At 46.5% G+C, this 24,619-nt stretch overlaps 1 protein-coding gene across 8 annotated transcripts in view; it reads right to left on the reverse strand.

Annotated features, from left to right (window-relative positions):
- Nucleotides 1-24,619, reverse strand: part of SLC41A3 (solute carrier family 41 member 3) — a 91,288-nt gene that overhangs the window by 60,995 nt on the left and 5,674 nt on the right. For 4 of the 8 annotated variants that reach the window (XM_072720114.1, XM_025991617.2, XM_072720117.1 and 1 more), the window contains exon 2: nt 6,242-6,528. In XM_072720114.1, the coding sequence (XP_072576215.1) occupies nt 6,242-6,496 (255 nt within the window). In that variant the 5' untranslated portion in view covers nt 6,497-6,528. Of the gene's footprint in view, nt 1-6,241; nt 6,529-24,285; nt 24,348-24,619 lie in introns of all 8 variants that reach the window. The other 4 variants (XM_025991618.2, XM_072720116.1, XM_072720119.1 and 1 more) reach the window with 3 other exon arrangements.

Genomic DNA, 24,619 nt, shown 5'->3' on the forward strand with positions numbered 1-24,619 from the left:
ACTTTTCCAGGCTACTCACTACCTCACCAGCTCTTCCATGCACACTCTTTGCAGAGTGTGCACACTCTCAACTATTTGCACCTTTATCTAAGAGCACAGATCTGACATTACATTCTGATGTCCTCCTCCAAAGAGACTCACATGACACATTCATTAAGGACATCCAGATACTCAGAAAGGAGCTCACAAAAAGAGGATGGGCCATTACTCTACATGTAGGGCAAAGCTGGCCATCTTGGCAAATTCATGAAAATTATTTTGGTCAACCAAGGGCAACTCCATTCATGATACTATCAGAAAACAGCTACTGAACTCTCAGCACATACACAGTTAATACAAGACCAACATCTTTTAGTGCTTTTTGGATTCCAGAGGCAACAGTCCTCATCTACACATTTTCCTTATGCCCGTTTATGCTGTCACTTGTAAAGAAGCCTGCCTTGAATGGACACCTCCGACAAAAAGCTCTAGAATCTGTCCCAATTAAAATCAACAGGCCTTCCCATGTGCCCTCAAATACTCCACTGATAGAGCATTAGCAACCTCCTCGTATGCTTCCTGGAGTCTCTGGACCACATATCCCTAATGGACATACAGTGCCCAAGGCCCTCAGATGCAAGAAAATATCCTCCTTGTCTACACTATATACCAACCAAGTAACAACTGCTGCCCACATCCTGGGCTCTCCTGGAAAGAGAGGTTCCTATAGATACTGGCGTGTGACCCTCCACATCCAGCTGTCCATTGAGCCTTGGGAGGCATAGCTACTGAGGTCTCCTCAATGTAGGAGAGAGTCAAGCTTGAGGCCGCTGGCTTATCCCATCTGCAGGGGGAGGTCTCCCCTGTTCTTCCTCAGTCCCTTGCTGGATGCCACCATACCAGAGGAGGTCACCCCTCCCCAGTCCCCTTGGCTACGTAGGGAGCTCCCATGACATCAACTGAGTGAACTGCAATGGAGTTTGTCTACTTTATGGATGGTATGAGCACCATGCTACAGGGTGGAGCTCATGTGGAATATTTATGTCCCTAATAAAGGACACAACCCACCCAACAGTCAGCAAAAGAAGCCAAGCTTTAGGCTGCCATTTAGCACTGGATGCCCTGGTCAGCAAATGGCTCCATCAGCACCTCTTACAAACTCTTGGGCCACTGTCTAAGAGTTGTTCCTTTTAGGGTAAGGAACTCAGGGCACTCTTGCCTCAGAGACACCCCAAATATAAATCAAAATCACAGATGTCCCCACATGCAGTAAGGCCACAATGCAAGGCCTCCCTGGGACACCACTTGTCCTCCTTGGTGTTCCAACATTACAGATCATGGCCAGACCCTCATTTCGCTTCTCAAGATACATAATGCTGGCCCTACAGGAAGGACTCAATAAATAAAATCCCACCTCCCCTGGAGACCACAAGCAGCCAGTGGAACTGAGAGGCACACACTGGTCTCCTCAAACAACTCCTATTTAAGCTACAAGGTGTCAAATGAGCCTCCAGTGGGGCCAGGGGGATGATTAATCTGGCTTTGGTTTAAATCTGGACTCACGCTCCTGGGGACACACACTCCATGCACCCCCAACACAGGCCCCTCCACTGCCTTTATTAGCTGCAATGGGGAAGCCCTATAAGTTCACCATGGGGCCCTCAGCCCTCAGGTCAAGAGACTTCTTCACTTGGGCGGGAGGCAGTGTGCCTGTTCCCTAGAAGTCCCAGTCACCACCAAGGCTTAAGTTAGTGTGAAGGCATCACTGGCTCAATGTGGTATGAGGCCTCAAACTAGCAGTATTAGGTGCTTCTGTGAATGGGGGCAAAGCAGGAGGACTCTGAGTAGCCTAAACCCCAAGTTCCACCCTGATGTGCCCACAGCCCTTCTTACCATGGCACCTTATTATCCCTGACTAGTGGGCTCCATCTATTTCCCTGCCAGCCCGTGAATAAGCCAATCACACCCTCCTGCAGAAACAGGGGCTCCTCCACCTTCTTGAGATCACAGAGTGCCTCCCCACAGCCCCTGCAGGCTCATGCTGCTCCCAAGGAGTCCCTTGTGCGGGCCCTACACAGCATCTGCTATCCCCTCTCAGGCTAGGGGGACATGTAATGGAAAACCTGCTGTATTTCTTAACAGTCCAGGGCTGGGTGCCCTGGGTTCAGTCATCCCCATAACCCTAGGATGGGAATCCTCCCTCACCAAGGGAAGGCAACAGGCTGGCCTCATCCCCTGTGGCACTCAATCCAGGCTTCAATCCCTTACCTCACAGAACTCTCCACATCCTCGCTTCTCCCTCCTGCCAGCCCCCTGCCCTCCTCCCTGTCTAGGCTGCTCCATATCTCTAAGGCACGATCCGTGTCAGACCCTCCTTCCTCTCTACCCTGACCCTACTTCCATAGGGCCCAAGGTTCCTGACCACTCTACAGACCAGCACTATGTCTGTGGACCACCAGTTTGAACTTCTGCTATGTGTAGTGCAGACTCATCACAAAGAATGGGGTTCTTTCTTCTTCATGTGAACACATTCCCAAACCTTGTAATATATGGGCACCTAGGGGCTGGAGGGCTGGATGAGAGGCAGCTCCTGTTTCTACAAAAGACACGGGCTCAGAGCCTTAAAAGAAAGAGTATTAATCTCACTACATTAAAGCAATATGCAGGGCGAAAAAACCACCAAAAGCAAAGTCAAAAGACAGATAGAAAAATGAGAAACATATTTATAATCCATATTGCAATTAAAGGGCCAATTGCCCTATATATAAAGAGCCCTTAGATATCAATAAGAAAAAGGACAGCCACTCCATAAAAATATGGGCAAAGAATAGAAGCAAATGCCCAGAGATATTCAACTTTACTCATTAATCTAAGAAATGCAAATTACACTGCAAGGGGCCTCGAGAACGGCCCAGTGCCTACACACCATGTAATCTCCTCTTGAACACAGGCTGAGTTCAGTGACTTGCTTGTAGCCAAAAGAAGAAAGATGTTCTTCTGTGGGGAGGTTACAAAAGGCAGGCTTTTGTGTCTTGCTAGCAGACGCTGCTTCCTTCTCAGACTGCACGCTTTGATGAAGTAGCCATGCTGGACACGTCCAGTGGGTAAAGTACTGAAGGTGGCCTCTGGGCAACAGCCAGTGAGGAACTCAGTCCAACAACTCACCAGGAGCTGAATCCCTCCCACAGCCATGTGAGCACTCCAGGAAGATGCCTCCGCCATGGGCCAACACCTGGACTATGGCCTCCTGAGACGCCTGGCAGCAGAAAACCCAGCTAACCAGGGTTCGTGGCCCACAGCACCCATGAGATGATAAGTGAATGCCATTCCAAGCTGCTAACTTTGGTGATAACATGTTACATCCAGATGGAAACTAATAGAGTGTACAATGAAATGCAATTTTCCATCTACCTGATTATTCAAGATCAAAGGATCTGATAATAAAAACTGTGTTGCCAAATGCTGGGAATCAGGCATTTTCCTTTGGTGCTGGAGGGAGTAGAACTGTCCCCACCCCCAGGGCAAGTGATTTGAAGATATCTGTCAAAGTGCAGGCACTTTGTAGCCACAAGCACTTCTACTGGCAATAATTCATCCAACTCACTTACTCAGGAGCCTGTTAAATGTCAAGAAGATTTATTGTAGCTTTTGTGAGAGGAATATCATTTGAAGTTGTCAGGAGCTGCATCGTACCCCCTCCCCTAAACTGAAGTTCTAACCGCCCCCATGCTTCACAATATGACTGTATGTGGTGCCAACAAATTGGGCTTCTTAAAAAAAAAAAAAAAGATTTTACTTATTTATTCATTCATGAGAGAGAGAGAGGCAGAGACACAGGCAGAGGGAGAAGCAGGCTCCATGTAGGGAGCCCGACGTGGGACTCGATCCTGGGTTAGCTGGATCACACACCCTGGGCTGAAGGCGGCGCTAAACCACTGAGCCACCCGGGCTGCCCCAAATTTGGCTTTAAAGAGGTATTAAACTGTAATGAGGTCATAAGCGGAGGCCTCAATCCAATCTGACCAATATCCTCACAAGAAAATGACATTTGAACACAGACAGCACAGAGGGAAGGCCACACGAGGGCACAGGGAGAAGATGGCCAGCGGCAGCCAAGGGCAGGGGCCTCAGGAGAAACCAACCTGAGGACAGACACCTGGATTTGGTATTTCCAGCCTCCAGAACCATGAGAAAATAAGTCTCTCTCATTTAAGCCATTTTTAATGGTTGTTCAGTGTTCCATTATAGAAATACACCAGAATTTATTTAGCCATTTCTGTTCGGATGTGCTTTTCAATTTAATATAATAGTGTGCTAAGGCTGCCGTCACAAAGTGGCTTAAATGTTCTGCTCATGGCTATGCGACCTCTCCCAACGTAATTTATAACCTTGTGTGTGGCGCACATTTCCTAAACCACTGTGGGAGACCATATACACATGTATGTATACATGCACACGTGTGACGGGTGTGTGTGTGTGTGTGTGTGTGAGGGACATGTGCTCAGTGATGTCATACTGACAGGAACATGCAATAAAAGAGGCTTTTTGAGAATTTCAGGTGTAGAGCACAGACTGCAGGGAGCAGGACCTTAAGGAAGGAGGTGTGGTGAGGAGGCAGGGGAGGAGATGGGAGTGCAGTGGGGAGGAATCAACCAGTTATGGGCACCAGGTCACTGGGAGAGGGGGCTGAGGGATCTGGAGGTCACGGGGACACCGAACATGGGGAATGGGGCTGAATCAGACTGGGATGGGGACTCCAGTTTAGGAGAGCCGTCCTGGGGCCTGACAAGGTCCAGGTGGATCCTGGAAATGGAGCTGGTGGTCACAGGTGTGATGTCATGAGGAACTGGACAACTGGGTGCTGGAAGGGTCTCTGAGAACCTCAGACTAGGGTGGGGCCATGCAGGTGATGGAGTGGAGTGGGATGATGTGATAAGAGGGAGTGTGGGGATAGTGGCATCTAAAGGAGGCAGCAACAACTGCCTATGGCCATGAGACAATGTAGGTTCAACATAGTTACCAAATTTTCAAGAGGAAACAGAAATTCAGACTTATATATGAAATCTGATATTAGCATTGCTTAAAAAAAAAAAAAAGAGGTAAACCACCAGCCTTGGGGCGCCTGGGTGACTCAGTCAGTGGGTGTCTATCTTCAGCTCAGACCAGGATCAGGATCCCAGAGTCCTGGATCAAGTCCCGCATTGGGCTCCTCGATCAGCAGGGAGCCTGCTTTTCCCTCTGCCTGCCGCTCCCCTTTACTTGTGTGCTCACTCTCTGACAAATAAATAAAATCTTTAAAAAAAATAAGAAATAAACCACCAGCCTTACAGCTAAGTGGCAGAACTGGGACTCAAATCAGTGAGGGGCAGGGCCTAAGTTGACACCCACACACACACACACAGAGTCCCTAGAGCCTTGAGTGAGGCATGGCTGGGAGCTGTCACGTGTGTCAGTCCTGCTTCCTCCAGCCTGCCCCACTCTATGATCTTTGTTTTCTGTTGCTTGCTGAGTGATAGGACAGATCTGGCCAGTCATGACTTAGAATATTCTTAGGTATTATGCTTTTCCAGGGAGGGGTTCTGAAGATCTCCCTGATGGAAGGCTGAGGCTTTAATGGTAGAACAGGAAAGGCATGGTACTTTGGTAACTTTTTTTGTCTGATGGGTTCTCACTAGGTGGCATTCTGGTAGGGCTGCAAATCAAGGGGCCCTGCCTCCCCTCAATAAATGATGACAATAAATGATGACTCAATAAATGATGAGTCCAGCTAGCCAAGCAGAGAATGTCCTCCCTCAGGGAATAGTGACTGGAACAGGAGTAGACATCAGGATCAATTTTTAGAGATTGACAAAGTGGTCTCTCTTTATTCTAAGAACACATGTACTAAGGATTAACTGCCAAGGGCCATCCTCCCCTCTAGGTAAGGAATCTCGCCTGAAAATAAAACACAGCTAAATGACAGAAAAAAAGGCCAGCATCCTGATATCATCTAAGCACCTGGATCATGCCACGCCTGAAATCCAACCCCTTGGCTATTTCGACTATATGAGCTTATAAATTGTCTTTTTAAAGCTTAACCTGGGTTAAACTTAGTCTCTGTCACCAGGAACTACAAGAATCTTGCCCAATTTGTAACAAAATGGTATTTGCAAAGATAAGGCCCTGCCCCTTGTCTCTCAAGCTAGACTCAACATGCCTACTCTTCAGGTATGAAGTTCAACAATGCCCCAAACAGCACCATTACCATTTAGTTCCCTCTTACCTGGAAATAGTTCAGAAGTACGCCAGCCCCAGAGAGTCCCAGTCCTGCAAACAGGAAAGGCACTATCACCTGAAGGCCAATGGACAAGGCAGTCTCCCTGGTAAGCTCAGACCCCGGTGGTTTCAGGACTACCACATGGCTCTCTGATACACTCAGAGGTCCATCTTCTGAGGCTGCAGAGAGTCTTCCAGGACTGAGGGTATGTGGCAGAACCAGCTCCTCTGGCCTCCGCTGTCGAGTCTCTGTCCCATCCATGTGAGCAGAGCTGAGCCCCGGGCAGCCTTAACCTGGGAGACACAAGGTAACAGAGGCTGTCAGTAGAGCGCCTGACCATAGGGCTGATGTCCTTGGGCCCTCCTGCCCAGCAGACGGCTCACCCAGGGACTGCTCCAATGGTCTCCTGCAACCCCTATTTAAACAGCTTTTTATTTAATTGGCACATGTTTGAGGAAAAAAACACTTTCTAGAAGAGAGCACTAAATATTTACAAATTACACTTAGCAAAACTGGTGGCATAGGGAGCTCTGAGAATTCTCTTCTCCATAAAAGAACAATTTCTTGTAAAATTTCAGTAAAAACTATCAGGATCCACTTGTTCAGAAATCTGGAAATTAATCAAAGGCTTGCAGCAGTGCAAGGAAGAAAGAAATGCTGAGTCCTCAGCAGGAACAGCAACATGGGTGCCTGTGATAAGGTAACTGTGCCTCAGTCCCACCCCTGCTCTCTGGCTCTGCAGCAGTCTTGAGAACCAACAGCCCAGGGAGAACAGAATGAGCTCCAGCTCTTTCAAAGCCTCATTCTCAAAAAAAAAAAAAAAAAAAAAAGGTCATTATTTGACCCAACAGGTGGAATTGCCATGTACAGACTGGCGGTATCTCACCCAACTTACAATTCATTCAGGAGAAAATGCCTTCTGCCTGGGGAACATTGGTTGAAGCAATCAGAGGTACTACACAGCTGGCTGAGGCAATGGGTGGCAGCTGGGGCCCATAATAACTAACCAAAAAGCCTAAAAGGAAAAGCTGGGGAACGAGCTGTCTTTGTAAATTCTGAACAGTTGCTAAATATTGCAGGGAATCTAGCTGGCCACTCACATTCAGCTGGACATCTGCTCAGGAAATAGCTGAGGAGGCCCGAAGCTCTGACCTCCAGCTCATCTGGAGGCTCTGCAGGAGCAGGAGGGGGGTGGCACTGCCAGCGCCTGCCTGACGTGTGCGGAGTCCCCCAGGCAAAGACAGTGAGATTCCTGGGGTCCATGCACATCATTCCAGGAGATCTCCTGCCACGCCTTACTTGACCACCAGCAGAGGTACAACAAAGAATGCAAAGCAAGAATGCAATGCTGAAGAAGAATTCAGCAAAGTCACTAAAGACAACAACCCCAGCAAGCAGTAATAACAAGAAACCCTGAGAAGAGGGGAGCATCTGATTTCCAGAGTTGTTACATTCCAGAATTTTAAATGTCCAGTTTTCAACAAAAAATATGAGACCTCCTAACTCTGGGAAATGAACTAGGGGTGGTGGAAGGGGAGGTGGGCGGGGGGTGGGGGTCACTGGGTGGTGGGCACTGAAAGGGCACTTGACGGGATGAGCACTGGGTGTTATTCTGTATGTTGACAAATTGAACACCAATAAAAAATAAATTTAAAAAAATATGAGAGCTGCAAGGAACCATGACATGGTGAGCTATGCACAGGGATAAAAAGCAATTAATAAAATATATCATGAGGAAGCCCAGACATTGGACTAACTAGGCAAGAACTTTAAATAGCTATTTTTTAAAAAATAAAAAATAAATCAACTTTTTAAATACGTTCAAAGAACTTAGGTAACCATGCATGAAGAACTAGAAAAGTATGAAAATGAAGTCTAACCAAATAAGGACTATCAATAAAGAGATAAAAACTACTTTTAAAAGAACCAAATAGAAATTCTGGAGTCGTAAAATAAAATAACCAAAATGTAAAATTCCCTCGAGGAGTGCGCCAGTTGACCTGGGTGGGAGAGTAAGGAACCACTCAACTGAAAGATAAATCAGCAGAGATTATCCAACCCGAAGAACAGAAAGAAAATGAGATGAAGAAAAATGAACCAGTCCTCAGTGGGCTACGGGACACCATCAAAGCAGCCAGCATAACAGGAGGCTCAGAAAGGGATGAGAGATCAGAATATCTGAAGACATAACAGGCAAAACCTTTCCAGATATGTTCAGAAAGATTTCCATATTCAAGAAGCTCAACAAATTCCAAGTAAAGTAAATTTAGAGATCCACACAAAGACACACTATCATCAAACAATGACAAAGAATCTTAAAGGCAGGGAGAAGCCCCCCTTCATGCACCAGGGCTCCTCAAGAAGATTAACAGCTTAATATTCATCAGAAACCACCAAGGAAGAAATGGGTAGGAAATATCAGAAAGGGAGACAGAACATAAAGACTCCTAACTCTGGGAAACGAACTAGGAGTGGTGGAAGGGGAGGAGGGCAGGGGGTGGGGGTGAATGGGTGACGGGCACTGAGGGGGGCACTTGTTGGGATGAGCACTGGGTGTTATTCTGTATGTTGGCAATTTGAACACCAATAAAAAATTTATTGAAAAAAAAAAAAAAAGAAACCACCAAGGCCAGAGGCAACAGGATGACGTATTCCAAGTGCTTAAAGAATGAGACCACCAATGGAGAGCTCTGTAAAGACAAAGGTAGCCTTCAAAAATGAAGGACAAATTGAAAACTAGCCCTTTATCTGATATGTCATTTGCAAATATCTTCTCCCATCTGTAGGTTGTCTTTTAGTTTTGTTGACTGTATCCTTTGCTGTGCAAAAGCTTCTTATCTTGATGAAGTCCCAATAGTTCATTTTTGCTTTTGTTTCTTTTGCCTTTGTGGATGTATCTTGCAAGAAGTTACTGTGGCCAAGTTCAAAAAGGGTGTTGCCTGTGTTCTCTTCTATGATTTTGATGGAATCTTGTCTCACATTTAGATCTCTCATCCATTTTGAGTTTATCTTTGTGTATGGTGCAAGGGAGTGGTCTAGTTTCATTCTTCTGCATGTGAATGTCCAATTTTCCCAGCACCATTTACTGAAGAGACTGTCTTTCTTCCAATGGATAGTCTTTCCTCCTTTATCGAATATTAGATGACCGTACATTTCAGGGTCCACTTCTGGGTTCTCTATTCTGTTCCATTGATCTATGTGTCTGTTTTTGTGCCAGTACCACACTGTCTTGATGACCACAGCTTTGTAGTACAGCCTGAAATCTGGCATTGTGATGCCCCCAGCTATGGTTTTCTTTTTTAAAATTCCCCTGGCTATTCGGGGTCTTTTCTGATTCCACACAAATCTTAAAATAATTTGTTCTAACTCTCTGAAGAAAGTCCATGGTATTTTGATAGGGATTGCATTAAACGTATAAATTGCCCTGGGTAACATTGACATTTTTACAATATTAATTCTGCCAATCCATGAGCATGGAATATTTTTCCATCTCTTTGTGTCTTCCTCAATTTCTTTCAGAAGTGTTCTATAGTTTTTAGGGTATAGATCTTTTACCTCTTTGGTTAGGTTTATTCCTAGGTATCTTATGCTTTTGGGTGCAATTGTAAATGGGATTGAGTCCTTAATTTCTCTTTCTTCAGTCTCATTGTTAGTGTATAGAAATGCCATTGATTTCTGGGCATTGATTTTGTATCCTGCCACGCTACCAAATTGAGAGATTCCCAGACGAACAAAGACCAAGAGAATTTGACACTAGTACACCTGCCTACGGGGAACACCAAAGAAAGTCCTTCAGGCTTCAACTGACAGGACCCAGATAGCAGTTCTTATCGACAAAAAGAAATCCAGAGCGTGAGCAAAGGTAACTACATAAAGAAATAAAACAAACAAAAAAAAAACAGTATAAATGTATTTTTGTTAGTAGCTCTTTTTTCTCTTATCCAATCCAAAGACAGCTGCGTAATTCAGCAATTATATTGGTGTAAACATGTATTTTCTGTTCTCTTGAATCATACATTTTGAAGGGGTAAATTTTATGGTATGTGATTTGTAGCTCAATAAAAAATATTCGTGAATTATTTATGGAAAATAAGATCAAGAAACAGAAGGCCACCAGCTTCCCAAAGTGTCTGAGCCCCTGTCCAATAATAGCCCCTGTTCTTTATCACAGAGGCCCAGTGTCCAAGCTCCTCGGTTTTTGTTTCATTCCTTCCTTAGTGTTACCAACTGTGAGTGCAGTCCTCAACATACTGTTCTGCTCACTTTACGATTTAGATTAGCAAAGTCACACTCCAGCCATCCGTGTCTGATTTGTTTATCCCGACGTTAAGTTTCTCACGTTCATCTTTGTGTCTGGTGTAAGAGAATGGTCCAGTTTCATTCTTCTGCATGTGGATGTCCAATTTTCCCAGCACCATTTATTGAAGAGACTGTCCTTTTTCCAGTGGAGAGTCTTTCCTGCTTTGTCGAATATTAGTTGACCATAGAGTTGAGGGTCCACTTCTAGATTCTCTATTCTGTTGCACTGATCTATGTGTCTGTTTTTGTGCCAGTACCACACTGTCTTGATGACCACAGCTTTGTAGTACAACCTGAAATCTGGCATTGTGATGCCCCTAGCTATGGTTTTCTTTTTTAATATACCCCTGGCTATTCGGGGTCTTTTCTGATTCCACACAAATCTTAAGATGATCAGCCAGACTGTGGGACCATCTCTTTTCACTGCCACGTAGAATGTGACATGCCATGATCCCCCCTGTTCTACTCTCAAAGGACATCCTTTCCAAAATAAAAATCACTTGATTTTTTAAAGATTTTATTTATTCATGAGAGAGAGAGGGGGGGGGGCAGAGACACAGGCAGAAGGAGAAGCAGGCTCCATGCAGGGAGCCCAATGTGGGACTTGATCCCGGGACTCCAGGATCATGCACTGGGCCGAAGGCAGGCGCTCAACCGCTGAGCCACCCAGGCAACCCACTTGATTTTTAATACACAAGTAATGTGTTCATAAGAAATACAATTTAGAAAACACAAAAAGGTATAAATATGGAAGTTTAAATCATCAACATTTTTTAAAAGATTTTATTTATTTGGTAGGAAGTATGGGGAGTGCGGGGGGGGGGGGAGAAACAGCACCCCCCCCCCCAGGCTGAACAGAGTGCCGGTTGCGGGGCTCCATCCCAGGACCCTGAGATCATGACCTGAGCTCACAGCAGATGCCTCACTGCCTGAGCCACTGTGGCGCCCCAAGTCATCAACAATTTTACTGCCCCCAAATAAGTAATGCTAAGTCTAGTATATACCCTTCCAGTGTACACAAACACACACACACTATTGTTTTTTTAATGTTCTAGATCCCAGGCTGTTTTATTTAATAAAATGTATATACCTGTCCACCTCTAGTTTTAGCACAGATGTAATTTTTATGGCTTCTTATGTCATCCTTGACAGTGCGCCTAGGTGTTGGTAAAACTTTTCTTTTCCACAGGATTTATAGACTGAAGAAGAGCAGAGAGAAGAACCCAGCACAGACAAGTTGCTACATGTTTTAACTTGTATCCACAAGCTGCCCAAGGCCACCAGCCCCATTTCCTCATTGGCAGGGGCCAGGGCCTGCACTGTGCACAGCAGGTTTATTGAGTCAGCAGAGACGCTGGGCCTGTGAGCACAGTCTGAATGAGCAATGGGGAAGCAGGGCACAGGGGAAGCCTCACATCTTTTAGGGACACCTCTGAAGGTAGGAACAATCCCCACACACAAGCCTATAGAACTTGGGCCAAGGCAGGCTTTGCTCGGCTCAAAAAGGCAGTAAACCACACACACACACACACACACACACACACACAAAGAAAAGAAAAAAAAGGTAATGGGAATTACTTATTCCTGCATGAGTCCACTGTCCTAAAGGCTTTGTAGCAGCGCCAGCAGTAGGATAGGAAATGTCTGCTCCTCTTGCCACACCAGGGCAGTGCCACCCTGGCCTCCTCCCTGGTCCTGCCCCCCACAGGAGCCACCCTTACCTGGCTGGTCCAGGCGCAGGTCATTCGCTAGAACTGAGACCCACACCCCACCTTCCCAGTGGCTTTCCTGTCCTAGACCCTCTAAGCCTGAACCTTAGACCCTTGAGACAAACCAACCACTCTCTTTAAATGCATCACATGCTGTGCAGAAATGCTGGTAAACTGAGTCAGGCCCACTTGGGAGGCCTGGCCATTGCGGCAAAGTGGGTCATGGTAGAGAGATGAGTCCCAGCCCCACCATCACTGGGAGCACATGCAGAGCTGTCAACTTGGGCTCAGGTCCCCATTCTGCCGTTCTATGCAGCTCCCCTGGAACCCACAGGGATGAAGGACAATTAGAACAGGGCTGGGGGGCTCTGGGTCCCTGCAGTGCCAGATCCACAATCTCTTCAAACAAATAATAGACACAGCTACCCATGACCCATGCGGTCCATACCTCCATACCCTGTACCCCCACCAGGAAGGTCTATTACTGCCTGCATCACATGGCAGAGGAAACAGGATAAAGGGGGCGAGGAGTCCCAAAGCCCACCTCAGCCACTCAAGGACTTGCACTCACCAGGGTCTCCTCTCTCCTGCCTTTTCAGTTTCTCCCCCTCTACCTCTGTGGGATCATCTGATGAAAATAGGTCCTTGTTCTAGAATCTTCTCAAACATGCTCCCTTGACCTCATGCCCACCCTCTAGCTTGCACACTATTTCTCTCCTCCCTCCCAGGACACAATGAAACAGACACATCCTCACTGTCTCTGTGTCCTTGTCTCTGTGCTCAATACCCATCTGGCTCCTTCCTGCACATGTGGCCCTTGCCAAGGCCAGCGGTCACCTACATGCTGCCAAACAGTTTCCCCAGACCTCAGTGTGCCATGAGACACTCTCAGGGACTTGAGACCTGCCACCCGGGCCTCCCCACATCCTGGCCCCAGCAGTGTGCCCTCCACCCCCTCCTGCCTGTGACTTTAACTCCTGCTCCTTTCATCCCTCCTGATAAAGTCTGCTGACCCTCAAGAACAATGCCCTGCTCTCAGTTCTGAAACTGGCTGGACTGGGACTGCCCCCTTCCTGCTCAGTCTAGGGAAATTCGGACCAATACCTTCCTGCTAAAGCCCGTAAAGCATTCCACCCTCCTTCTCCAAACTAGAATGCTCTTTTGGAGAATAAATGCAGTGTTACTGGTGCTGGGGCTGTGTTTCTGCTGAGGCTCCCTGAGGCTCCTTTGTAGTGCGTGCCTCACACGAAGACTTCGATGGCCAAGGTGTCCATGTCAAAGACATCCACGAACCCAGCTGTATGACACAGCTCCTAATAAACCAACCGAACAGCCGGGCCACCACGCCCACGGAGCCCTCTGTCAGCAAGTCTTGGCTAACCTGATCGCTGACTGCCTGAGGGATCCCACTTCTCCCTTCCCTCATTCTAATTCTTGCTCTTAGGTTTTAAGTCAACCAATCAACAGTGAACCCATGAAACCCTAGTCATCCCACCCTAGCAAAGCAGAGCGCCGTGTCCTCACACCCTCCCTCTCTCCCTAAGAGCATACTGTGTGGTTCACAAGCATGCCATGTCCCTTCCAGGACCTGTGAGCAATAGAGCTCATTCTTCCAAGTTCCCTGATGCTTTTTGCTAAGGTGCTCCCTGTGATGACAAAACCACGAGGGCCAGTCCAGCCTCAACAATGGGGAACTGGCTGGGGGCTCATCACAAGTGGTACAGGCCCACAGGTCTCTCTGGCCTGCACAGCATCACCGTGGGAAGGCTGAGATAGACATCACACCCTTCTCCTTCCAGCTTTGGGCTGCCGGATTTAGCAGATCAAATGGGACACATTTATGCTGAAGAGTGATTCATTGTTTACCTGAAATTCTGGGTCTTTCCTGGTGGCCCTTCCCAGGTTTCCATGCATGCCTCGCTTTGTCCTATCCACTGTTGTCCTACTGTCTCTTTTCCTGGTGTGGCTTCTGCCCCCATTCCAGTGCTGACACTCCAGATGCTCCTCACTTCTGTGCACAGGCTGTGTCTGGACCTCCTCCAGAACCAGGCCTAAAGTAACAATGATGTGCTGCTGCTACCTCCTGAACACAGGACTCTAGCTCAGGTGGGATCCAGACATGGAAAGCCAACTCTCCACTCGGTGATTGGAGAGGTGTCTCAGGCACCTGAGGCCTAACACAGATCTCTCAATTTCCCCATCCTGCTTCTCAATCTCCTCTTTCCCTTGAAAGGCACCACAGCCTCCCAGCCAGCCAACACAGGGGCTGTGGATATAAACAGGGATGGCTTGAGGGACATGAGGCATAGATATAATCCTTTGGATTTTGTACAAATCTATATTGTTCAGACTTTTCCCCAATGGATGCACGCTATTTACAAAAAAAATTAGTGGAGAGGAGGGGAAACATGGCGGAAGAGTAGGGTCCCCAAGTCACCTGTCCCCACCACATTACCTAGATCACCTTCAAATCATCCTGAAAATCTACGAATTTGGCCTGAGATTTAAAGAGAGGCCAGCTGGAACGCTACAGTGAGAAGAGTTTGCGCTTCTATCCAGGTAGGAAGACGGGGAGTGGGGTAGAAATAAAGAAACCAAAGGCCTCCAAGGGGGAGGGGCCCCCGAGGAGCCGGGCTGAAGCCGGGTCGAGTGTCCCCAGGACAGGAGAGCCCGGTCCCGGAGAAGCAGGAGCTGCACCAACCTTCCCGGGCGGAAAGGGGCCCGCAGGGAGTTAGAGCAGGACCCAGGAGGGCGGGGATGCCCTCGGGCTCCCGGGGACACTAACAGGCACCTGCGCCCCGGGAGATGCCCCGAGCTCCCTAAGGGCTGCAGCGCGCACGGCGGGACCCGGAGCAGCTCGGGGGGGCTCGGGCGGCGACTCCGCGGAGGGGGCTGCGGGGCGGGAGCGCGAATCCAACAGCGCAGGCCCCCGAGCACAGGGCGCCGGGACACAGCCCAGGATCCGGCCTCCCCGCTGGGACAGGCAGAGGCCGGGAGGGCCCAAGACGGCGAGGACGCTCCTGCCCCGAGCTGAGCAGATCAGCGGCCCCGCCCCGGAGCCTCCAGGCCCTGCAGACGGAGAGCCCCGGAGCTACTGCGGGAGCTGACTCCAGGGCTGCAGAGCTGGCCCCGCCACTGCGGTTGTTCCTCCTGGGGCCTCACGGGGTAAACAGCCCCTACTGAGCCCTGCACCAGGCAGGAGGCAGAGCAGCTCCCCCAGGTGCTAACACCTGAGAATCAGCACAGCAGGCCCCTCCCCCAGAAGACCAGCTGGACGGACAAGTTCCAGGGGAAGTCAAGGGACTTAAAGTATACAGAATCAGAGGATACTCCCTCGTGGTTTTTTGTTGGTTTTGTTGTTGTTTTTTGCTTTTTCATTTCTGTTTCCTTCCCCCACCCTTTTTTTCCCTTTCTTACTTTTTCTTTTTCTTCTCTTTTTTCATTTTTTCTTCCTTTTTTCTTTTTTCTTCTTCTCTTTTCTTTCCTTCTCTCCTCTCTTTATCTCCTTTTCCCAATACTACTTGTTTTTGGCCACTCTGCACTGAGCAAAATGACTAGAAGGAAAAACTCACCTCAAAAGAAACAGTCCTCTCTCCCACAGAGTTACAAAATCTGGATTACAACTCAATGTCAGAAAGCCAACTCAGAAGCACTATTATAAAGCTACTGGTGACTCTAGAAAAAAGCATAAAGGACTCAAGGGACTTCAGGACTGCAGAATTTAGATCTAATCAGGCAGAAATTAAGAATCAATTGAATGAGATGCAATCCAAACTAGAAGTCCTAATGACAAGGGTTAATGAGGTGGAAGAACGAGTGAGTGACATAGAAGACAAGTTGATGGCAAAAAGGGAAACTGAGGAAAAAAGAGACAGGCAATTAAAAGACCATGAAGATAGATTAAGGGAAAGAAATGACAGCCTGAGGAAGAAAAACCTACGTTTAATTGGGGTTCCTGAGGGCGCCGAAAGGGACAGAGGTCCAGAATATGTATTTGAACAAATCATAGTTGAAAACTTTCCTAATCTGGGAAGGGAAACAGGCATTCAGATCCAGGAAATAGATCCTCCCCTAAAATCAGTAAAAACCGTTCAACACCTCAACATTTGATAGTTAACCTTGCCAATTCCAAAGATAAAGAGAAGATCCTTAAAGCAGCAAGAGACAAGAAATCCCTGACCTTTATGGGGAGGAGTATTAGGGTAACAGCAGACCTCTCCACAGAGACCTGGCAGGCCAGAAAGGGCTGGCAGGATATATTCAGGGTCCTAAATGAGAAGATGCAACCAAGAATACTTTATCCAGCAAGACTCTCATTCAGAATGGAAGGAGAGATAAAGAGCTTCCAAGACAGGCAGGAACTGAAAGAATATGTGACCTCCAAACCAGCTCTGCAAGAAATTTTAAGGGGGACTCTTAAAATTCCCCTTTAAGAAGAAGTTCAGTGGAACAATCCACAAAAACAAGGACTGAATAGATATCATGATGACACTAAACTCATATCTTTCAATAGTAACTCTGAACGTGAACGGGGTTAATGACCCCATCAAAAGGCGCAGGGTGGCAGACTGGATAAAAAAGCAGGACCCGGGATCCCTGGGTGGCGCAGCGGTTTGGCGCCTGCCTTTGGCCCAGGGCGCGATCCTGGAGACCCGGGATCGAATCCCACATCGGGCTCCCGGCGCATGGAGCCTGCTTCTCCCTCTGCCTGTGTCTCTGCCTCTCTCTCTTTCTCTCTGTATGACTATCATAAATAAATAAAATTAAAAAAAAAAAAGCAGGACCCATCTATTTGCTGTCTACAAGAGACTCATTTTAGACAGAAGGACACCTACAGCCTGAAAATAAAAGGTTGGAGAACCATTTACCATTCGAACGGTCCTCAAAAGAAACGACGGGTAGCCATCCTTATATCAGATAAACTAAAATTTACCCCGAAGACTGTAGTGAGAGATGAAGAGGGACACTATATCATACTTAAAGGATCTATCCAACAAGAGGACTTAACAATCCTCACTATATATGCCCCGAGTGTGTGGGAGCTGCCAAATATGTCAATCAATTAATAACCAAAGTGAAGAAATGCTTAGATAATAATACACTTATACTTGGTGACTTCAATCTAGCGCTTTCTACACTCGATGGGTCTTCTAAACACAACATCTCCAAAGAAACGAGAGCTTTAAATGATACACTGGACCAGATGGATTTCACAGATATCTACAGAACTTTACATCCAAACTCAACTGAATACACATTCTTCTCAAGTGCACATGGAACTTTCTCCAGAGCAGACCACATACTGGGTACAAATCGGGTCTGAACCGATACCAAAAGATTGGGATCGTCCCCTGCTTATTCTCAGACCATAATGTATTGAAATTAGAAATAAATCACAACAAGATGTTTGGAAGGACCTCAAACACATGGAGGTTAAGGACCATCCTGCTAAAAGATGAAAGGGTCAACCAGGAAATTAAGGAAGAATTAAAAAGATTCATGGAAACTAATGAGAATGAAGATACAACCGTTCAAAATCCTTGGCATGCAGCAAAAGCAGTCCTGAGGGGAAAATACATCGCAATACAATCATCCATTCAAAAACTGGAAAGAACTCAAATACAAAAGCTAACCTTACACGTAAAGGAGCTAGAGAAAAAACAGCAAATAGATCATACACCCAGCAGAAGAAGAGAGTTCATAAAGATTCGGGCAGAACTCAATGAAATCGAGACCGGAAGAACTGTGGAACAGATCAACAAAACCAGGAGTTGGTTCTTTGAAAGAATTAATAAGAGAGATAAACCATTAGCCAGCCTTATTAAAAAGAAGAGAGAGAAGACTCAAATTATTAAAATCATGAATGAAAAAGGAGAGATCACTACCAACACCAAGGAAATACAAACGATTTTAAAAAAACATATTATGAACATCTCTACGCCAATAAATTAGGCAATCTAGAAGAAATGGATGCATTCCTGGAAAGCCACAAACTACCAAAACTGGAACAGGAAGGAATAGAAAACCTGAACAGGCCAATAACCAGGGAAGAGATTGAAGCAGTCAAAAACGTCCCAAGACACAAAAGTCCAGGGCCAGATGGCTTCCCAGGGGAATTTTATCAAACGTTTAAAGAAGAAATCATACCTATTCTACTAAAGCTGTTTGGAAAGATAGGAAGAGATGGAGTACTTCCAAACTGGTTCTATGAGGCCAGCATCACCTTAATTCCAAAACCAGACAAAGACCCCACCAAAAAAGGAGAATTACAGACCAATATCCCTGATGAACATGGATGCAAAAATTCTCAACAAGATACTAGCCAATAGGATCCAACAACACATTAAGAAAATTATTCACCATGACATAGTAGGATTTATCCCGGGACACAAGGCTGGTTCAACACTCATAAAACAATCAATGTGATTCATCATATCAGCAAGAGAAAAAACAAGAACCATATGATCCTCTCATTAGATGCAGAGAAAGATTTTGACAAAATTCAGCATCCATTCCTGATCAAAACTCTTCAGAGTGTAGGGATAGAGGGAACATTCCTCAACATCCTAAAAGCCCTCTACGAAAAGCCCACAGCAAATATCATTCTCAATGGGGAAGCACTGGGAGCCTTTCCCCTAAGATCAGGAACAAGACAGGGATGTGCACTCTCACCACTGCTATTCAACATAGTACTGGAAGTCCTAGCCTCAGCAATCAGACAACAAAAAGACATTAAAGGCATTCAAATTGGCAGTGAAGAAATCAAACTCTCCCTCTTTGCCGATGACATGATACTCTACATAGAAAACCCAAAACCCTCCACCCCTAGATTGCTAGAACTCATACAGCAATTTGGCAGTGTGGCAGGATACAAAAGTCATTGCCCAGCATTCAGTGGCATTTCTATACACTAACAATGAGACTGAAGAAAGAGAAATTAAGGACTCAATCCCATTTACAATTGCACCCAAAAGTATAAGATACCTAGGAATAAACCTAACCAAAGAGGTAAAGCATCTATACCCTAAAAACTATAGAACACTTCTGAAAGAAATTGAGGAAGACACAAAGAGATGGAAAAATATTCCATGCTCATGGATTGGCAGAATTAATATTGTGAAGATGTCAATGTTACCCAGGGCAATTTACACGTTTAATGCAATCCCTATCAAAATACCCTGGACTTTCTTCAGAGAATTAGAACAAATTATTTTAAGATTTGTGTGGAATCAGAAAAGACCCCGAATAGCCAGGGGAATTAAAAAAAAAGAAAACCATATCTGGGGGCATCACAATGCCAGATTTCAGGTTGTACTACAAAGCTGTGGTCATCAAGACAATGTGGTACTGACACAAAAACAGACACATAGGTCAATGGAACAGAATAGAGAACCCAGAAGTGGACCCTGAACTTTATGGTCAACTAATATTTGACAAAGCAGGAAAGACTCTCTACTGGAAAAAGGACAGTCTCTTCAATAAATGGTGCTGGGAAAATTGGACATCCACATGCAGAAGAATGAAACTAGACCACTCTCTTGCACCATACACAAAGATAAACTCAAAATGGATGAAAGATCTTAATGTGAGACAAGATTCCATCAAAATCCTAGAGTTGCCTACAGGCAACACCCTTTTTGAACTCAGCCACAGTAACTTCTTGGAAGATTCATCCACGAAGGCAAAAGAAACAAAAGCAAAAATGAACTATTGGGACTTCATCAAGATAAGAAGCTTTTGCACAGCAAAGGATACAGTCAACAAAACTAAAAGACAACCTACAGAATGGGAGAAGAGATTTGCAAATGACCTATCAGATAAAGGGTAGTTTCCAAGATCTATAAAGAACTTATTAAACTCACACCAAAGAAACAAACAATCCAATCATGAAATGGGCAAAAGACATGAACAGAAATCTCACAGAGGAAGACATGGACATGGCCAACATGCACATGAGAAAATGCTCTGCATCACTTGCCATCAGGGAAATACAAATCAACACCAAAGAAACAAACAATCCAATCATGAAATGGGCAAAAGACATGAACAGAAATCTCACAGAGGAAGACATGGACATGGCCAATATGCACATGAGAAAATGCTCTGCATCACTTGCCATCAGGGAAATACAAATACAGATACCACCTCACACCAGTGAGAATGGGGAACATTAACAAGGCAGGAAACCACAAATGTTGGAGAGGATGCGGAGAAAAGGGAACCCTCTTACACTGTTGGTGGGAATGTGAACTGGTGCAGCCACTTTGGAAAACTGTGTGGAGGTTCCTCAAAGAGTTAAAAATAGACCTGCCCTATGACCCAGGCATTGCACTGTTGGGGATTTACCCCAAACATACAGATGTAATGAAACGCCGGGACACCTGCACCCCGATGTTTCTAGCAGCAATGTCCACAATAGCCAAACTGTGGAAGGAGCCTCGGTGTCCATCAAAAGATGAATGGATAAAGAAGATGTGGTTTGTGTATACAATGGAATATTCCTCAGCCATTAGAAACGACAAATACCCACCATTTGCTTCAATGTGGATGGAACTGGAGGGTATTATGCTGAGTGAAATAAGTCAATTGGAGAAGGACAAACATTGTATGTTCTCATTCATTTGGGGAATATAAATAATAGTGAAAGGGAATATAAGGGAAGGGAGAAGAAATGTGTAGGAAATACCCCAAAGGGAGACAGAACATAAAGACTCCTGACTCTGGGAAACGAGCTAGGGGTAATGGAACAGGAGGAGGGCAGGGGGTGGGGGTGAATGGGTGACGGGCACTGAGGGTGGCACTTGATGGGATGATCACTGGGTGTCATTCTGTATGTTGGCAAATTGAGCACCAATAAAAATAAATTTATTATAAAAAAATTTAAGTGAAAGATACAGAGTTCCATAACCCACCCCCCCCCCAACATCCCACACGAGAGAGGAGCATGTTATACTGAACTTACACCAACACATCATAATCACCCTGAGTCCAGTTCATTCTTGCGCCGTACACTCAATAGGTTTGGACAAATGTATAATGACATGTATCCATCATAATAACATACAGAGTAGTTTCACTGCCTTAAAAACTCCCTGTGCTCCACCTATTCATCCTTCTCTCCCCCTCAGTACATGAATGATTCATCATCTATTCAACAAATAACCTTTTGTTCTTTCCTTCTATGCTGGGCATTTTCCAGGTACTGAGAATACACTGAAAAGCAAGACAGATAAAGGTCCTACTCTCAGGAAATTTGTATTCTAGAGGCCGAGATAGAAATAAACAGGAGAACAAATAAATAAATGAGGCAAATTAAATACAGTGAACTGTCAGGGACTATCCCAGGAAAGTGTAGGGTAGGGAACAGATGGAGGATCAAGGAAGGCCCTAGAAGAAGGTGTGACATTTTACTAAACCCCCACTGATAAATAAATAAATAAATACATGCATACATACATGCATACATACAACAATGCCAACTGCACAGGGGCTCCTGGTTGGCTCAGCTGGAAAAGCATGCAACTCTTGATCTTGGGGTTGTGAGTTCGAGCCCCATGTTAGGTATAGCGATTACTGAAAAATAAATAAAACTTAAAAGAAATGTCAACTGTGCAAAGGTCTAGGGAAAGAGCCCTGCAAGCAGAGACAGCAGCAAGTATAAAGGCACTAAAGTAGGGCAAATGTGGCAATTCCAAGGAAGGAATAGCAAAGAGGCCAACAAGTCTGGGGTACCTGGATGAAAGAGGATGGCAGGATGTGAGCCCAGGGCTGCCAGTCCTGTAGGGTCTTATGGGCAAAGCAAGTTCATGTTTCTTCCTCAGAGTGATTTTTTTATGTTGAAAACATAAAAACCAATGGCAACACTATTGGTTGCCCCACTAAAAGGAATCAGGGCCCATGAGTGACCCCAAATGACCCCCATAAAGGATAACTGACAATGGGCCAGCTCTGTGACTTCAGCTACATTCCACCTGCCCTCTGGGGGCGAGAGAGTTGAGGACTGCCAATGTGGGAGAAAATCTTAGCTGCTCATGACCCTATGTCCTTCAAGAATAGCTGGGTACTTAGCATCAAAACTCTAAAAGTCAACGTGAGCTCCAGCCTTAAAAAAGGATCTACCTTCTGCCTCTGACACTTCTAAAAGCAGTCCAAAGCAACAATTCCCCTTAGTCTGGGGATACCTCCATGCACCTCTGACACTCAGATTTTCATCTCCCGTACTCAGAGACAGAGCCCTTGGAGGACAATAAATCCTCTAACTTGAGGCAGAAGAAAAATCAAGATGGCTCCGGAACATTCTGTGGTTGCCAGAAAATAAGAGATTTTCAAAGGCGTCAGACGAAGGACTATTAAATGACAAAGGAACGAAATGTAAACAGACCACCACAGTCAATCAGCAACAACTTCAGCATTTAATAATAATAGAGTACAACTGCCATTTCACAAGTTGAATCTGCAAAGGGCCACAAGTTCATGATATCCAAACACAAAAGGTAAATTAATACAAAACATATAAAACCAATAAAGAATAAAATGAAACAGCAGACAAAACCAGTCACGAATTAGAGTCAACAAAGGATGAAATATAGCCTACTAGAGAATCCTTCCTTCATTAACTTTAATGAACTGGGCCCTGTGTCGGCTTGATCACGACTGAATCACTTCACCAAGAGAAGACACATCCTTGACCCCTCGCGTGTAAACAGGAAGGAGTGGCCAAGGCAGACAGTGCTGGAAAGAGCAGAAATCCCCCAGCACCCTTGCTCACAGGATAACCAGGCAGCAGGAAAGCTCACCCACTAGAGGGCACAGATGGCCAGACAAGATAACTAATTAAAAAGAGGACCAAAAGGATTTACAAAAACTAGGTAATTAGAGAAACATGTAACCCAAAGATTCTTTCTCTCCTCCCAAAGGGAGAAAAACCCTCTGGATGACCCACTCACCATGTTCAGATTCAAGTGGAACACAAATGGATTTCTAAATATGCCAAGAAACCAGGCTGGCACAGGAGGCAACTGCCGGCAGCTGTGCTAAACTGAAGGCTTCCCCCACTGCGGAGAAAGAGGCTGTGTCTCAAGGTGCGATGCAGAGCTACGCGGACCGCACAGAGCAGCTCCAAGAGAAACTCGCGTGAGGCAAGCACACTGAGGAAGGCCCTCTAAAATCATCTAACGTGCATCCGAGGCCCAGTGTGGTCGGCACCCAGCAGGCATTCCCACCTGCTCTGTGCCCCTTACATGTGGGGACACCGTGACCCACCCACAGCGACCTCACGTTCCCGTGGATGGTGGTCAAAGGCACTCAGCTGCCTCGAGAACTGGGAGCATTTCAGAAGCAGGATGTGTTCAAATGTGGATCAATAGCAACGAGTACAGTTGGACACACCAGGTCCTGGAGCACAGGCCTGCTGCGGAGGGAGGCTCCCGTCGGGAGTGTGGGCTGTGGACACAGGTAAAGCCTGTCCTGCAGCCCACGGAGAAGGGTGAGGCTGCGGGGAGATGGCACTGGCTCCAGGGCAGGGGTTCCCACCCAGCCTGTCCCACAGAGGATGCGATATGGACGCAGCGCTCCAGGACAGCCCCCACCACAGGCAACTACCTGGCCAAGGTGTCAAAGTGTGGAGCAAGAGCCCTGCAGGGTCCGAGTGCTTGGGGCCCCTTCCTCGGGCACAGGCCATGAGAGTGGCTGGCCAGGGGGACCGAGCCCACCTGGCTGCCAGTCACATGAGTCTATAAAGGTCACTGACCTTCCAGATGCCTCTCAGGGGTCCGTCCCATCGGTTGTATGCATCCCAGTGAGTCAAGGAGAAGCTGGCCTTGAATCCAAGGCCTTCTGGGCACTCCAGAGCACGACAGGTCTGAGACCTGGTCACCAGTACCTCATACACGCTAGTGCTCACTGCAAGCCAGGAGGCAGGGCCACTCCTAACTACTCACTGAACAACCATTTCCACTCAGCAGCCCGCTACCTGGCTGTGAGGTCAAAGTGCCTCTGGGCTTCACAGGGGACGGGCTTCAGTGGAAGCACCCTGGGGCCTACCTGAGGGTCTGAAATCCAGCTCTTTCCTTTCCTGGATGCGGGTCCTTGGAAAAGTTCGATTTCTGTTAAATGGGGACCACAGCGCCGACTTCAGAGTTGTGAAGATTAAGCGTAATAATGCCTTTGTATCACAGGACACCTGGCCAGTCCCACCCGCAGTCCAAACCCCTCAAAGTTCGGAAGTTTCAGACCAGTGTTTCTCAAGCTACAGCTGCATCAAAAGCACCTGCAGGGCCGCCCCTCCCCTCGGTAGTTTCTGGGGGAGAGGGAGCCGCAGACGGACCTGAACAAGACCTGCGCACTCCTCGCGGCCTGGACGCCCCCTGCCACCCGC

The sequence above is a fragment of the Vulpes vulpes genome, chromosome 9, assembly GCF_048418805.1.
Source record: "Vulpes vulpes isolate BD-2025 chromosome 9, VulVul3, whole genome shotgun sequence".
NCBI lineage: Eukaryota > Metazoa > Chordata > Mammalia > Carnivora > Canidae > Vulpes > Vulpes vulpes.